At 48.9% G+C, this 14448-nt stretch overlaps 2 protein-coding genes across 3 annotated transcripts; one reads left to right on the plus strand and one right to left on the minus strand.

Annotated features, from left to right (window-relative positions):
* Positions 1 to 39: 39 nt before the first annotated feature.
* On the minus strand, positions 40 to 6144 carry Snx17 (sorting nexin 17). Its single transcript, XM_090337275.1, has 15 exons — positions 5871 to 6144; positions 5360 to 5434; positions 4099 to 4216; positions 3545 to 3609; positions 2828 to 2938; positions 2641 to 2731; positions 2396 to 2483; positions 2097 to 2166; positions 1741 to 1833; positions 1448 to 1651; positions 1195 to 1320; positions 991 to 1068; positions 784 to 858; positions 660 to 701; positions 40 to 556 (listed from the first exon to the last, which is right to left on the minus strand). The coding sequence occupies exons 1-15, from the start codon at positions 5931 to 5933 to the stop codon at positions 443 to 445; spliced, it is 1413 nt and encodes a 470-aa protein (XP_090193401.1). The 5' UTR covers positions 5934 to 6144; the 3' UTR covers positions 40 to 442.
* Positions 6145 to 6238: 94 nt separating this feature from the next.
* Positions 6239 to 12595, plus strand: Eif2b4 (eukaryotic translation initiation factor 2B subunit delta). Of its 2 annotated transcripts, XM_090337271.1 has the most exons (13): positions 6239 to 6380; positions 6752 to 6795; positions 7110 to 7245; positions 7411 to 7617; positions 7878 to 7960; positions 8147 to 8238; positions 9935 to 10049; positions 10244 to 10320; positions 10485 to 10587; positions 10827 to 10954; positions 11085 to 11262; positions 12088 to 12268; positions 12354 to 12595. In XM_090337271.1, exons 1-13 carry the CDS (start codon positions 6350 to 6352, stop codon positions 12551 to 12553), a joined length of 1575 nt encoding a protein of 524 aa, XP_090193397.1. In that variant the 5' UTR covers positions 6239 to 6349; the 3' UTR covers positions 12554 to 12595. The 2 variants fall into 2 exon arrangements, with proteins under 2 accessions (XP_090193397.1, XP_090193396.1); XM_090337270.1 differs by lacking the exon at positions 6239 to 6380 and having other exon boundaries at positions 6627 to 6795.
* Positions 12596 to 14448: the final 1853 nt, after the last annotated feature.

Consider the following 14448-nt stretch of genomic DNA (forward strand, 5'->3'; position numbering starts at 1 on the left):
CAGTCCATGCCATGATGGGCAGTGAGAGGGAATGAGAGGTAGACAGCAGTCAGGCAGAGTTTAATGAGGAACTGGGCCAGACTATACACAGACCTCTGCCCATCCCCTTGCCCGTGGCCCCAAGAAGTCAGAAGCAGCACAGGGGGTAGCTGTGGTTCCTTCCCAAAGCAGGTAGCCATGGTCCCTTGGACTTTGTGCAAAATACTAAATGCTAACTTGGCATCAAGGGCCAGCTCTGAAGAAGAGTGGGGGAGAGGTGGCAATCCTTTGTGTCGCCAGCCCAGTGAGGAAGGAAAGATAGGTTAGAGGCCCCTGGCCAAGAGGAAAAAGGGAGAAGAGAAAGGAGGAAGAAAAAGACTTCCCCTATCTTAAGGGCACAGGCACAGGGCAAGTTTCTGTAAATTTCCTCTGGCTGAGAGGAGAGATATCCAAACAGTGCAGTTTACAGATCCTCATCTCCAATGCCCTCGAAGGCGAAATTGCCATGGACAGCACTGGCACTGGCATCCGTACTGGGACTGCCAATCCCACGTAAGCTCACAGCACTCAGCTTACTCTGTTAAAAAAAAAAAAGGGGGGGGGGCAAGCCGAGTGAGGGTCAGAGGGCTCAAGCATGGGAGGCCCCTACAGACATCAACCTCCCCAACCCGGGAACTCACTGAGAGTTTGACCATGGATTCCCGGCTGGCATCAGGTGACTCCTGGGAAAGAGGAGGTGGGTCAGACACTGGGGAAGATGAGGCAAGGCTGGGCACTAGAGTAGCAACGGAGGGTAATACTTACAAGCAGCGGTGGGGATTTCACTGCTTGCTGGCTGTCTGAGCGTCTCAGAGTGCCCCCCACCCTCCGACGCAACATCTGGGAACAGACATAAAGTGCTGATAAGGCAAGATGACTCCCTTCAGGACCCCAGCTACTCCCCTTCTGCTGAAGAAGCCTCATCCCTAGGACAAAAGGCTGCTCAGCAGTTCTGCCTTGCCTGCTGCTGACCTTCCTGATACTGCCGCCAGATTTCTTCACCATCAGTTCATCCACCATGGACTGCAAGCAGATGCTCATCATGATAGCCTGAGGATAAGACAGCTCAGTATGCTACAGTGGTCCCTTCGGTTACAGCCCCCTAAACGGCTCCCACACTCATGCAGTCCTGGATGTCCTCTCCTCCCCTACGGAACCCTGAGGGTGGGAGCCCACCTGCGGACTGGTGATGGTGACCCACTGTAGCCGGTCTTTACTCATGAGGTATTCAAAAGCTAGTTCCAGGCGCACTTCCCCCCGGCCCCGGCCTGGACTGCTTGTGCCTCCGCTGGGCAATGGCACCTGGGAGAGAAAGGGAACTTAGGCTGAGCTCATTCTAACTTACCTCCCCTCCTGACCTGATCCACAGCTCGGGCCTAAAGTTCAAGGCTTACCATACCCCTACCTCAGGCCCCCACTCCCGACTCACAGAGGAGGTGACCCGCCAGCATCGCATGCGAGTGACCCGGAAGGAGCCTTCACGGAGTTGCTGGCCAGGGAGGCGGAGCTGCAGGCTAAGCTCACTGTTGCCTGCACTGACCACCACAGGACAGTCCTTTTCTGGGAAGTCAGCCACACAGGCATCAAAACGCAGGTAGCCATAGTGCCTTAAGGTTTGAGCCAGCCGCAGGAACTGAAAAATGTCCATGTTTGGTGGTTAGGAGGGGGGAGTGAGGCAAGACAGAACTGGCCACCCCCTAGAGACAGCAAGGAAACGTTCACCTCTTTCTTGGAGACCTTCTCTTGCAGAGATTTGAGCTGCCGATGCTGCTCTTTGGTGACCAAGATCCACCCATGCTCGATATCTGACACCGTCTACAATAGAAACAAGAGTAGGAGGTGGAAGTTCCCAGTTAAAAGTTCTTCAGTTAGCTTTGTCCAGCCTGACTCTAGTCCCATACTTAAAAGACGTCTGCATTGAGAATTTGCCCTTATTAGGTTGCAGGGACAGTCCTGATAGTATTACAGGAATTTCCCCATGAACTGGGAACAAAACATGAAAGGTGTTTTCTTGGTACATACAGTGGGACACCAGAGTCATTTTCAGGGCAAGGGTTTTGAGGCAGCTCCAAGCTCACCTGAGCATAAAGCAGGTTCAGGCCAACCCGGTTCTCCATGACATCGTCGTCATAGGCAGAGTCCCAATAACTGTGAGGCCAAGGGGTGGAAAGGGGTAATGAATGGGGCTAAGCTGGGGTGAGGCAGGAAGCAGAATGAAAAGGGGCAAAACAGGAGCAATCTGGGACTACTGGACTAGGGTGGTAGTGAGGAGTGTGGGAGGCCTGGTAGAAACACCCAGCACTACTTCAGATTATTCTGTCTTAATATGTGGCCCAACCGACCTAGCATCCTCCCCCTTTTCAGGCCCAGCCCTGACCTCTTCCTTAGTACAATCTTATACTCTTGACTCCGAAGACTCGTGACAGACACATAAGGCAGCTCAAACTCCTGCAACTTCCGTACAACTACGGGTGGAAAAACAAGGAAAATGTAATGAAACTTGAAGACACAGAAACTAAAAAAGTAACACCCCAACGAAGAAATGTTCCATTTGAAGAGGAGCTGGGAGACAAATTCACTAGTGAAAGTATAGTAACAGCTGTAAAGTCCAGAGAAACTCACAGGAAAATGCTCCATCCTCTTTTACTCGAACAAGGAAGAGACTAAAATATCCAATTAAGTCATCTGGAAGATCCAACTTTGCAGCCACAGCCTGGAGACAGGAAATATAGCTCATGCTGCTGGCTGCTCCCAGTCTTCCCCTTGCTGGGGCCCTGGGGCCAGAAGGGCTGTGCTAAACAGGCCTCACCTCCAGGACATCTTCGGTCTGATCTGAAGTTAGCACATTCACCAGAACTTTCTGCCCATTGCTGAGCAGCACTTCCAAGGAGACTTCCTCAGTGGGGACCTGCTGTGTCTCCTGTGTGAACAAATGGGAATGGGCAACACTGGCTTGTTAATACCTGACCTACCTCTGTTAATCAAAATCCACCTCTGGTCTAGCTAAACTCTATTTGTAAGTCTCTCTCAAATATAGGCTATGTTTTGTCCTTGACCTCAGTGTTACAGATTAAAAAAAAAACTGGATGATGCCAGAGGCTCACGTCTGTGGGTGGTGTCCCTGAGTTCTTCAGCTCTCAAGGCTAGTTTACCTCTTGAACTATAGCACCACTTCCTGCTTTCTGGTGATTAACTGGAGCTCATGCCTGAGCTGGCTTTGAACTGTGATCCTCAGATCTCAGCCTCCTGAGTATCTAGGATTACAGGTATGAGCCACCAGCACCCAGCTTCATGAGACTCCTATTTCCAATTAACCAAAAAGATCAGAAGTGAAGTTCATGTTCAAATGGTAGAACACTAGCTTTGAGCAAAAATTGCTAAATTGCTAAGGGTCAGCATTTGGGCTCTGAGTTCAAGATATAGGAATGGCACCAAAAAAAGAGACAGAGACTGGTAACCACATCGTTAAAAATAACACGCTCTCCAGCAGTTTCTTCTCAAGTCTGGGTTGTAGCCAAGGCCTTACCTGTTGGGCCCGACGCAGGAAACTGTTGAAGGTCTCACTGCTCCCAAGCAATGGGTCTTGCCGAACTGTGGGGATGAGAGAATGTTTAGTAACTTGGAACTTACTTTTGGCTTCCCCCAGTCCTCCTCTTAGAAGATTCCCCCCGACCCCATTTCCTGGGCTGATGGTGGCCTGCCACAACCCCCAGCTGGCCTCACCTCACTCACTGTTTGCATAAATTCTTCACCTGCCCCACCCTTGGCTGCCAGCTAGTTGAGTCCAGTCTATAGAACTAGGGAAACAACAGTGATGTTAATCTAAAGCACATCAGATACAAAGTAAGCTCCCCACCAATCTGAATTGACTACTGTCATACTAATATTTCCCATAGATGTTAGTGCCCAAGTTTCTTTGATAGTATAGAGTTACAAATCCTTGAAAACTAGTTACTTTGCTAATTAAATAACAGAGGATTCCCAGACCTAGAAATTAATGTAAGACCTTCTGTACAGCCAGCTGTTTTTAATCTCTTCCCATGGTCCTCAAAATAACCTAAATTTCCTCCAACCACTTACCAGCTTGCATGTACTTCTCCAACTGCTCTCTCCTTTGTTCTACCTCTGCAGGCGTCAGAGAGAAAAGCTTCTTTGGAGGGAATGCAGGAAGCACATTGGCCCCATACTCCTTCCGGAGCTATGTGGAGAAAGAGATAGAACTGTTCATATAAAGATAAAAAAATGAGACATTTGAGACTATATCTTGAGCTTCCCTATCTACTCTGGTTATTTCCCATAAAATCACAGTTAAAGTCTCAAAGGAGCAATCCTAGATATTTCTCTTACATACTAGTATATACAAGGTAGTCCCTCTATCTAGCAAGACTTCATGGAATCCTTACCAGAAGTCTAGGGCTTTATGTATACAAATAGTAAAAATCATTAAGTATCTTAGAAACTTGAAGTTGAAGGGACTTTGCTGGTCAAGAAATCTTTAGTCACAGGGCCGGGAGTTGGCCTAGTGGTAGTGTTTGTGTAGCATGCACGAAGACCCAGCTTCGATTCCTCGGTGCCATGTTCATAGAAAAAAGCTGGAAGTGGTGTTATGGCTCAAGTGGCAGACCACTAGCCTTGAGGAAAAAAGGTCCAAGGACAGTGTTAAGGCCCCAAGTTCAAGCCTCATGACTGGCAAAAAAAAAAAAAGAAAAATCCAATTGTAGAAACTGAAGCCCAGGTAGCCTTGAGGTCAAGAGCTCAGGGACAGCACCCAGGTCCCAGGGGGAGGGTGTTAGTCTTGAGTTGAAGAGTTCAGGGACAGTGCCCAGGTCAAGTTCAAGCCCTACGACCCCCCCCCACACACACAAAAAAAACCCTGAAGCCCAAATAAGAATTATGCAGATTTGTACAACTATCAGAAGCAATATCTACTGAGTTCATCTGATGAGGAAGGCAGAAACTAATACAGAACTAATACATAAGGACAAAGGGAATAAGTACACACACTGAAATGAACCAAAGGAAATCAGCGAATTGCTTGTAGAAGCAGGAAAAAAAAAGCAGCCTAGATGACAGGCTGTGCTTTGGCAGACAGGAGATTTTGTTTTCATGCAGGGGCAAAGGTTGAAAGAGTAGTTAAAACGGACTTGAAAAGCAGGAAGGAGAATTGAGCATAGGGAGGAGCCAGGGTTAAGGCTGCTCAGAGAATGTCAAGAAATGTCAGATAAGAGAGTACATTCTCTTCCCAGCAGTGATTAAAGTGAGAACTCTGCGAGAGGGAATAGTGAGAGAAGCCTATGGGTAGGAAAAGGTTGGAAGCTGCTTCCAGAGATGCTAATCCCACCTGCTCGTGCAGCCCCAGAAGCTGGCTGTAGCGCACCCGACAGTGCAGGACTCCATTCACGTGGATGTTGTAGGCCTGAGGGGACAAAACAGGCATTTCAGGGTCGCAGACGGGACATCTCCGGCCCAGAGCCCGGGTAGGAAGTTACCTAAGAGAGCTCGGCTTGTGTCTAGCCTTGAGATCTACTGAGGTGCCTGTTTCCCCCAGGTCAGGTCCCAAAGCAGAGGGGCCACTCTAAGGAAAAACTGGCCGCTTGTGCCGCAGTCTCCTTCCCGGGGAGGGCAGTGGCGCCCACCCGGGCAGCCTCGGCCTAGCCCGGAGGAGGCGGCCGGCCGAGCCAAGTTACCACTTAGACCCGGGGCAGGTCTGAACAAAGACTGACATGAGATGTGCTCCCAGCGAGGACCCCAGGATCCGGCCCGAAGGACGGTGGCTTAGCCTCGGAGACGGCTCCGCGGACTGTAGCCCGTTATCCCCGCCCCGGCCCGGCCCAGCTCCGGCTGCTCCTCACCACGTAGGCAGAGCCGCCGCTGTCCCCGCTGCGGGACTCTGTCTCCGGAATGGAAAAGTGCATGTTCCCTGTGGCTCAGCCCAGCCAGGTTCCAGCAGACTGAGGGCTGTAGCGGCTCTGCACGCTCGCCTCTGCCGCTCAGCGCCTCCCCGCAGCTTCACTCGCCATTTTGGGGGCCTGGGACAGGAGGTGGGAAGGGGGAGGGACGCAGGCTCTGCTAGCTGCTACTCCGGCATGCCGGGAACTGTAGTCGAAAGGGCAGGAGGAGTATGGGAGTCGAGTCGAGTACGGGAACTCAAAGTTCTTAGGATCCTCACGGCGACCCGTAGTCCGGGGCGGAGCCCAGTGCACGCCGGAAGTTGTAGTTCGCTTGCGACTGCGCACCGTGAGCATGGGCGGCGGAGCCTCTGGCCCAGGTGGCGCTGTCGCTCCAGAGTCGGCTCCGTGACCACGGCGGGAGGAGCCTGGGACGGACAGCGATGGCTGCGGTGGCTGTGGCTGTTCGCGAGGGTGAGTGAAGGAAGGGACGGGCGCACCAAGTGGTATGTGAGCCCGACGTGCTCCAGCCGGCCGGCGGTGGGGCCTGAGCTCCTGTGGACCCCATGGTCCCTTCTTTTCCCGCGCCTCACCGCACTGCACTTCCCACAGTCTCGGGCACAGCCCCGCGCTGCGCGCCGGCTGTTTCCGTGAGAAGGGAGCCCCCTCCCCCCCCGTCCTTTGATCCTGCCGCGCAGTGCGTCCCCACGCGGTCCCGGATCAGCTGGCGTCTGGTGGCAGAGTTGTGGTCATGCCAACCCAGCAGCCAGCCGCGAGGAGGATGAGTGCCCCCAAGTCCTCCCGGAGCCTCTCTGGGTCACTTTGTGCCCTGTTTTCTGATACAGATTCGGGATCCGGGATGCAGGCGGAGCTTTCTCCGCGGCCTGGGGTAAGTGAGAGAGATCTAGCTTCCCAAATTGCCTGTCAAGTGCTGTGCTGAGTGCTGCATCAATTTCATTCTGTTCCATCTCCCCACCGTTTTTTCATTGAATGTCTCAGTAAAGCCAGAAGATTTTAGAGCCTAGCGGTGTGTGACCCTGGAGGAGAAGCTTCTGCCTTTGTGGGATGTGGGCTTGTCTCACTTAACTTGAAGATAAAGATGATTAGGGACTTAACCTCGTGAGAATCTTCTAAGCATCCGATAGTGTTGATTCGTCTTTGGAACTGCTGAGGAAAATGCAGTGTCTTATGTCCGTGTCTCAGGCAGGGGGTAGGGAAATGACCCAAGAAGAGAAGCTGCAGCTTCGAAAGGAAAAGAAACAGCAGAAGAAGAAAAGGAAGGAGGAAAAGGGGTCAGAACCAGAAACTGGCTCTGCTGTTTCTGCAGCCCATTGTCAAGGTGAGGGGGTCTTTAAGGAGCTGGAGTGTGCCAGCGGTAGAGGGCTGTGGTAGGGGAGACAGAAAAAAGTTGATTTGAGCAAGTGAAAAGTAAGCAGGAGAAGCTGTGGATTTTGCAATATCACCTGCCTGGCCCTTGATCGCCTTTTCCCTCTGCCTTTGCTAGGTCCAACCAAAGAACTGCCAGTATCTGGCAGTCATTTGGGGGCCACTCACGGGGAGAAGGTTCCAGCTGGCCGGAGTAAGGCTGAACTTCGTGCTGAGCGTCGGGCCAAGCAGGAGGCAGAACGGGCCCTGAAACAGGCAAGAAAAGGGGAACAGGGAGGACCACCTCCTCAGACCTGTCCCAGCACAGCTGGAGAAACCTCTGCAGGTATTTTTATTTCAAACCCTCTGTTGCCGCTAATTCTTGTGCCCATTAGGCTTCCTCCCATATACTAAAATCACTTTCGCTTCCCATTCGCACTTCAGGAGCCAGAGTTCAATACTTTTCTATTCCACCCTTACCTCTATTCCTTGTTTGACTCTATGTTCCCTGGCTGTTTTCTCTACCAAATTTTTCTTGATGCTCTAAGAGCACATTGTCCATTTTAAGATACACAGTGGCTTGAAAACATAACCACTGTCTTTCAGGAGTGAAGCGTCTCCCTGAACACATTCAGGTTGATGAGCCTACACTTCTGAGGAGACTTGTTAAAAAAACAGAGCGACAACAGGTAGGAAGTGAATTTGTACTTGGCCAGAAAAAGCCTAGGAAATTGAGCTAGAGAGAGGAATATTGTGCAGGGCAAAGTAAGGATGATTATATGGGTCAAAGTAATCTTACTATTCATTTCCTTTCCAGCTTTGTTTTATAAATTTTAAACTCTAGGTCACTGTTCCTATTCCCCTATTTTGTTAAGGTTCCTACCCGAAAGGATTATGGATCCAAAGTCAGTCTCTTCTCCCACCTACCCCAGTACAGCAGGCAAAACTCTTTGACACAGTATATGAGGTAAGATCTTATGAAAATTGCCATAACTTTAAAGTCTGAAGCAGCTGAATAACTCAGTGTTAAAAGTGAATGGAGGTTGGGGCTGGGAGTTTGGCCTAGTGGTAGAGTGCTTGCCTAGCATGCACGAAGACCTGGGTTCAATTCCTCGGTACCACATGCATAGAAAAAAGCCAGAAGTGGTGCTGAGGTTCAAGCGGTAGAGCCCTTGAGAAAGTCCAAGGACAGTGCTCAGGCCCTGAGCTCAAGCCCAGGACTGGCAAAAAAAAAAAAAAAAAAAAGTGAATGGAGGGGCTGGGACTTTGGCCTAGTATTATAGAGCATGCCTAGCATGCATAAAGACCCTGGTTCAATTCCTCTGTACCACACACATAGAAATAAGCCAGAAGTGGTACTGTGGCTCAAGTGGCAGGGCACTAGCCTTGAGGAAAAAACTCAAGGACAGTGCTCAGGCCCTGAGCACTGGCTCAAGCCTCAGGACTAGCAAAACAAAACAAAAAAACACGTGAATGGAGAATCCGAGTGCCGGTGACTCATCCCTGTAATCTTAACTACTCAGGATGCTGAGACCTGCCAGTCTGGGCAGAAGAAAAATCCATGAGATTTTTTTTTTTTTTTTTTTATGTGGTTGGTCCTGGGGCTTGAACTCTGAGCCTGGGTGCTGAGCTCTTCAGCTCAAGGCTATTGCCCTAACCTTTGAGCAATACTGTCACTTTTGTTTTTTTAGTGGTTAAATGGAGATAAGAATTTCACAGAGAGGCCGAGAGTTTGGCCTAGTGGTTAAAGTGCTTGCCTAGCATGCATGAAGACCCGGGTTCGATTCCTTGGTACCACATACATAGAAAAAAGCCGGAAGTGGTGCTGAGGCTCAAGTGGTAGAGCTCTAGCCTTGAGAAAGTCCAAGGCCAGTGCTCAGGCCCTGAGCTCAAGCCCAGGACTGGCAAAAAAAAAAAAGAGTTTCACAGACTTTAGAGCCCTGGCTGGCTTTGAACCAGCATCCTCAGATTTCAGCTTCCTAAGTAGTTAGGATTGCAAGTGTGAGCCACCTCATCCAGCTAAGGCTGAGAGATTGTTATCATCAATAAACTAATCAAAAAAGCTGAAGTATTGCAATGGCTCAAGTGGTATAGCACTCACCTTGAGCAAAGGGACAAAGGGAAGCTTAGGGACAGTGCCCAGGCCCAGAGTTCAAGCCCCAGGACCATTCCCCCCTATACCGCCACCCCCCAAAAAATGAATGGCGAACAGATGTGTATCCATAAATCTTAGCTGTTCAGGAGGATGAAACATATAAGATCACAGTTTAAAGCCATCTCAGGCAGAAAACTCCATGAGCCTCAATCTCCAGTTAACTAACAAAAAGCAAGGCTAGGGTGTGGTTCCCTTTGTGAGCAAGCAAGCCAAGTAAACCTGAGTTATTGAGTTCAAGCCCCTGGGGCAGAAGAAAAAAAAAGTGAAGGGCCCTAGGGGTATGACTCAGATAGAATGTCAGTCAGCCTATTAAGTGTGAAAAAAATCCCAGTAGCACCATAAACAAATAAGTAAATATGTGGAAATTTGTGATGGGATCTGTGGGTAGAAGACACTGTATGGGAACTGGGGAACCCTGTGCTAGTGAAGGAAGTTCCTTTTCACAAGGGGCAGGGAACGGTAGGTGCTCAAGTTCCCTTGCAAGTATGTGACACCGCCATCCCATCAGCATCCCATCCTCTGTGATCCACCCAGCCATGGTGCGACTCGGCCTACAGTACTCCCAGGGCCTGGTCAGTGGCTCCAATGCCCGGTGCATTGCCTTGCTTCGTGCCTTGCAGCAGGTATGCCCTGTCTGTTTTCTAATCCCCTACCCCATTTCCCCCAATACTGTCCAGCCTTTTTACCCAAGGTAATCTCTGGGGCAAAGTGGGGATGGCTCGGAAACACTCCTAGTCAAGCTTGTCCCCCTCCTCCAATCCCCGCTCAGAGACCTTCATTGAGGAGTATTTTGCTGATCAGCCTGGGTCCTTTGTAGGTAATTCAAGATTACACAACACCTCCCAATGAGGAACTCTCAAGGGATCTTGTGAATAAACTAAAACCCTACATCAGGTAAATACAAACAAATCTCCCCCACATAGCCAATCCTTTTCTGGTACTTTCTCTTGCCCTTCTACTCTTTTCACTGTTCAGTTCCATTTTCTGTCTAAAGAAAAATTTGTTAAATGTGACCACTTTTGAAGTCCTTGCACAAACATGAGGTATTGTTGTTGCAGCTTCCTGACTCAGTGCCGCCCCCTCTCAGCAAGCATGTGCAATGCCATCAAGTTTCTTAACAAGGAAATCACTGGTGTGAGCAGCTCCAAGCGGGAAGAGGAGGTGAAGCAGCTGAGGAATGGGAGAGGCACCTATGGTTAGGGTTAAGCAACACATATATAACTCTCAGGAAGACCAACACATACCACTCTACCCTAGTCACTGGGTAGGGAAATGGTTGGACACTCTTGACTTGTGCCATGCCCCTTCAAGCCCATCATTATACATATGCCCAAGCATCTGGCATGACCAGAGGAAGCAATGTTCCGTTTCCTGTTCCCTAAACATCTTACTCCATTTAGGCCAAGTCAGAACTTGGATCAGCCATTGATCGGTATGTCCAAGAGAAGATTGTGCTTGCAGCTCAGGCAATTTCACGCTTTGCCTACAAGAAGATCAGTAACGGAGATGTAATCCTGGTATATGGATGGTATGCTTCAAATGAAAATGGAGAAAACCTGGGTGGTGAATGATGGAAAGGATTATCCATTGGCCTTCACAAATGGGCTGGCCCCCAGTTAGTGCCTTTTATAACCAAGTCTCCTCTCTATCCATGCTAGCTCATCTCTGGTATCACGAATTCTTCAAGAGGCTTGGAAAAAGGGCCGACAGTTTCGGGTGGTAGTGGTGGACAGCCGACCCAGGCTGGAGGGAAGGCACATGCTCCATTCTCTAGTCCGAGCTGGGGTCCCTGCCTCTTACCTGCTGATTTCTGCAGCCTCCTATGTGCTCCCAGAGGTGAGAACAGAGAAAAGGGACTCCACTGTGAGCGGCAAAGAGTGAAGTAATATAGACAGAGTCCTACCTTCTTTGAGATCAGTTATGTAGAAGGGTAGAATATGGCCCTGCTTTTACTTAATAGGAAAAAGATTCTATGGCATGTTAGGCCAACGTTTAGTTATTTCGAGAATGTATTGTACTAGCAGCTCTTAAGTGGGGTTGTGTGAGTGTGTGTGTGTGTGTGTGTGTGTTGGTATTAGGCCTTTAGTTCAATGGCCTGGTCACTGTCCTTTAGCTTATCACAAAGATCTGGTATTCTGCTACTTGAACGACAGCTCATGTGTTTTCTAAGAGGAGCAACCATAAGGATTTGTTAATTGTCTTAAAAATTACTGTCCTGGGCTGGGAGTTTGGCCTAGTGGTAGAGTGCTTGCCTAGCATGCACACAGACTAGGGTTCAATTCCTTGGTACCACCACATACATAGAAAAAGCCAGAAGTGGTGCTGTGGCTCAAGTGGTAGAGCTCTAGCCTTGAGAAAACCCAAGCACAGTGCTCAAGCCCTGAGCCCAAACCCAGGACTGGCAAAAAAATTTACTGCCCTGCTCAGAAGAGAGGTCCTGATTCATGACTTCCCCCCACACCAGACCTGGGGCTTGAACTCAGGGCTAACGCCCTGCCACTTGAGCTACAACACCACTTTGGCTTTTTCTGTATATGTGGTACCAAGGAATCAAACCCAGGGCTTCGTGCATGCTAGACAAGTACTCTATCACTAAGCCAAATTCCCAGACCTTAACATTACTTTTTAAAATTCCCTTTCTACATTGTCCAAAACTACCAGGTATCTAAGGTGCTGTTGGGAGCTCATGCACTTCTAGCCAATGGATCCGTGATGTCACGGGTAGGAACAGCTCAGCTTGCACTGGTGGCTCGAGCACACAATGTGCCTGTCCTGGTCTGCTGTGAAACATACAAGTTCTGTGAGCGTGTGCAGACAGATGCATTTGTCTCCAATGAGCTAGGTAAGCAGGACAGAAAAGAGGGAGAGGGTTGGTAAACATCACTTTCTTTCTCAAAAGAACATAATGGGTCTGCCTCCCATTGCAGATGACCCTGATGATCTGCAGTGTGAGCGGGGAGAACATGTGGCCCTGGCTAATTGGCAGAACCACCCGTCACTACGGTTGTTGAATTTGGTCTATGATGTGACTCCCCCAGAGCTTGTGGATCTGGTGATCACAGAACTGGGCATGATCCCTTGCAGTTCGGTGCCTGTTGTCTTACGAGTCAAGAGCAGTGACCAGTGAGTGGAAAGCAAGGATCAATAAATGACCCACACGCTACCCTCAGCAACTCTGCCGCCTTTGTATCTGTTTCATCTTCGCCACCACTGAGATCAGGAATCCATACTCCCCAATGCCCCTCATCATCTGCTTCAAACCTCAGACCTTTGTGGAGATTGTGTCAGGGGACTAGCTCCAGACCAGTCCTTTGGGGCCAAGGTGAAGGTTTGTGTAGAAATCAAAACCCATTTATCTCCAGGGTTTGTTGTGTTTGTCCAGTCCTGGGGCTTGAACTCAGGGCCTGAGCACCATCCCTAAGCTTTATTGTTCAAGGTTAGTGCTCTGCCACTTGAGCCACAGCCCACTTCTGGCATTTTTTTCCTTTTAGATTTGGATGTCCAAAGGGGTTATAGTTATATAAGTAACTTTTAACTTTTTGATGGCTACTTGGAGATAAGAGTCTCACAGGCATTCCTGTGTGGGCTGGCTTTGAATTGCAGTCCTCAGATACCAGCCTCCTGAGCAGCTATGATTACAGGTGTGAGCCAACTAGATCTCCAGTTGTTAATATTGAACATCTGATGCCAGATTCTGCATAGGTATAATGGAGGGTGCAAGGACAAATAGAGGCATGGTTTACAACTATAATCCCAGCACTCAGGAGGCAGAGGCAGAAGGATCTCGAGTGGGCTGGGAGTGTGGCCTATAGGTAGAGTGCTCACCTAGCATGCATGAAGCCCTGGGTTTGATTCCTCAGTACTACATACACAGAAAAAGCTGGAAGTAGTGTTGTGGCTCTAGAGTAGGCAGAGCACTAGCCTTGAGTGAAAAGTGTCCAAGGACAGTGCCCAAGCCCTGAGTTCAAGCCTAGAACTGGCACACAAAAAAAGAAGGATCTCAAGTGGCCATGGGTTCATCCCTAGGATCACAGGGTCCTAAACTTAGCCAGAAGTTAATATTTATTGAGTACTTATTTGTGTGTCAGAAGCCATTATGATCCTTTTATTCTTACCCAGCTAGATTAACATAGATATTTCACAGAGAATGGAGATGACACAAATTGGTTAACCTACTTGACCAAGGTAACAGCAGGACACAGCTAAATCAGCATCACAAGCACTCTGAAATCCAGACTTTTTCTTCGTATTTTTGGTTTTCTTTGAGACAGAGTGTCCCCTTAGAGCCCAGGCTGGCTACAAACTCATGATTTTCCTGCCTATGCCTCTGGAGTACTAGGATTACAGGCATATTTCACCTATATAAGTAGAAACCTTCTACCTTCTACTTATATAATAATATGCAATGATGTCTTTAAAATTCATGTATTACTGGTGCTTATGTTTATCATATATAGCCGCTTACATATAAGATGGATAAACTACAGTGTGAGAAAAACTATAGTGTTAGTATGAACAGAATCTTTGGGAACAGCCAAGAATAGTGTTATTGGGTCTAGCAATATAAGGTGGATGCTGGTGGTTCATGCCTGTAATCCTTGTTACTTAGGGGACTGAGATGAGGATTGTGGTTCAAAGCCAGCTCGAGACAGTAGAGTCCATGAGATGCTTACCACCAATTAACCACCAAAAATTCAGAAGTGGATCTGTGGATCAAGTGGTAGAGCACTAGCCTTAAAATATCTCAGGGATAGAGCCCAAGCCCTGAGTTCAGGCCCTAAGACTAGAACATACACACAACATACACACACACACACACACACACACGCGCGCGCGCGGACTTCATTGGTAACATTTGACTTACTCTTTGAAAGAAGAACTTTTCCAGCTAAGAAAGAATGAGAAGGCAGAGCAGCAGGTGAAATAGCTACACAAAGGATGGCCTTAGAGATAGATAAAGCTCTTAACGGCTGGTTGGGCTAGATAGTGAGAGTATAACCACTTTTTATCTTCAAAATGGAA

This window comes from Megascapheus bottae, chromosome 7, assembly GCF_031878675.1.
Source record: "Megascapheus bottae isolate mThoBot1 chromosome 7, mThoBot2.hap1, whole genome shotgun sequence".
Classification (NCBI taxonomy): Eukaryota; Metazoa; Chordata; class Mammalia; order Rodentia; family Geomyidae; genus Megascapheus; species Megascapheus bottae.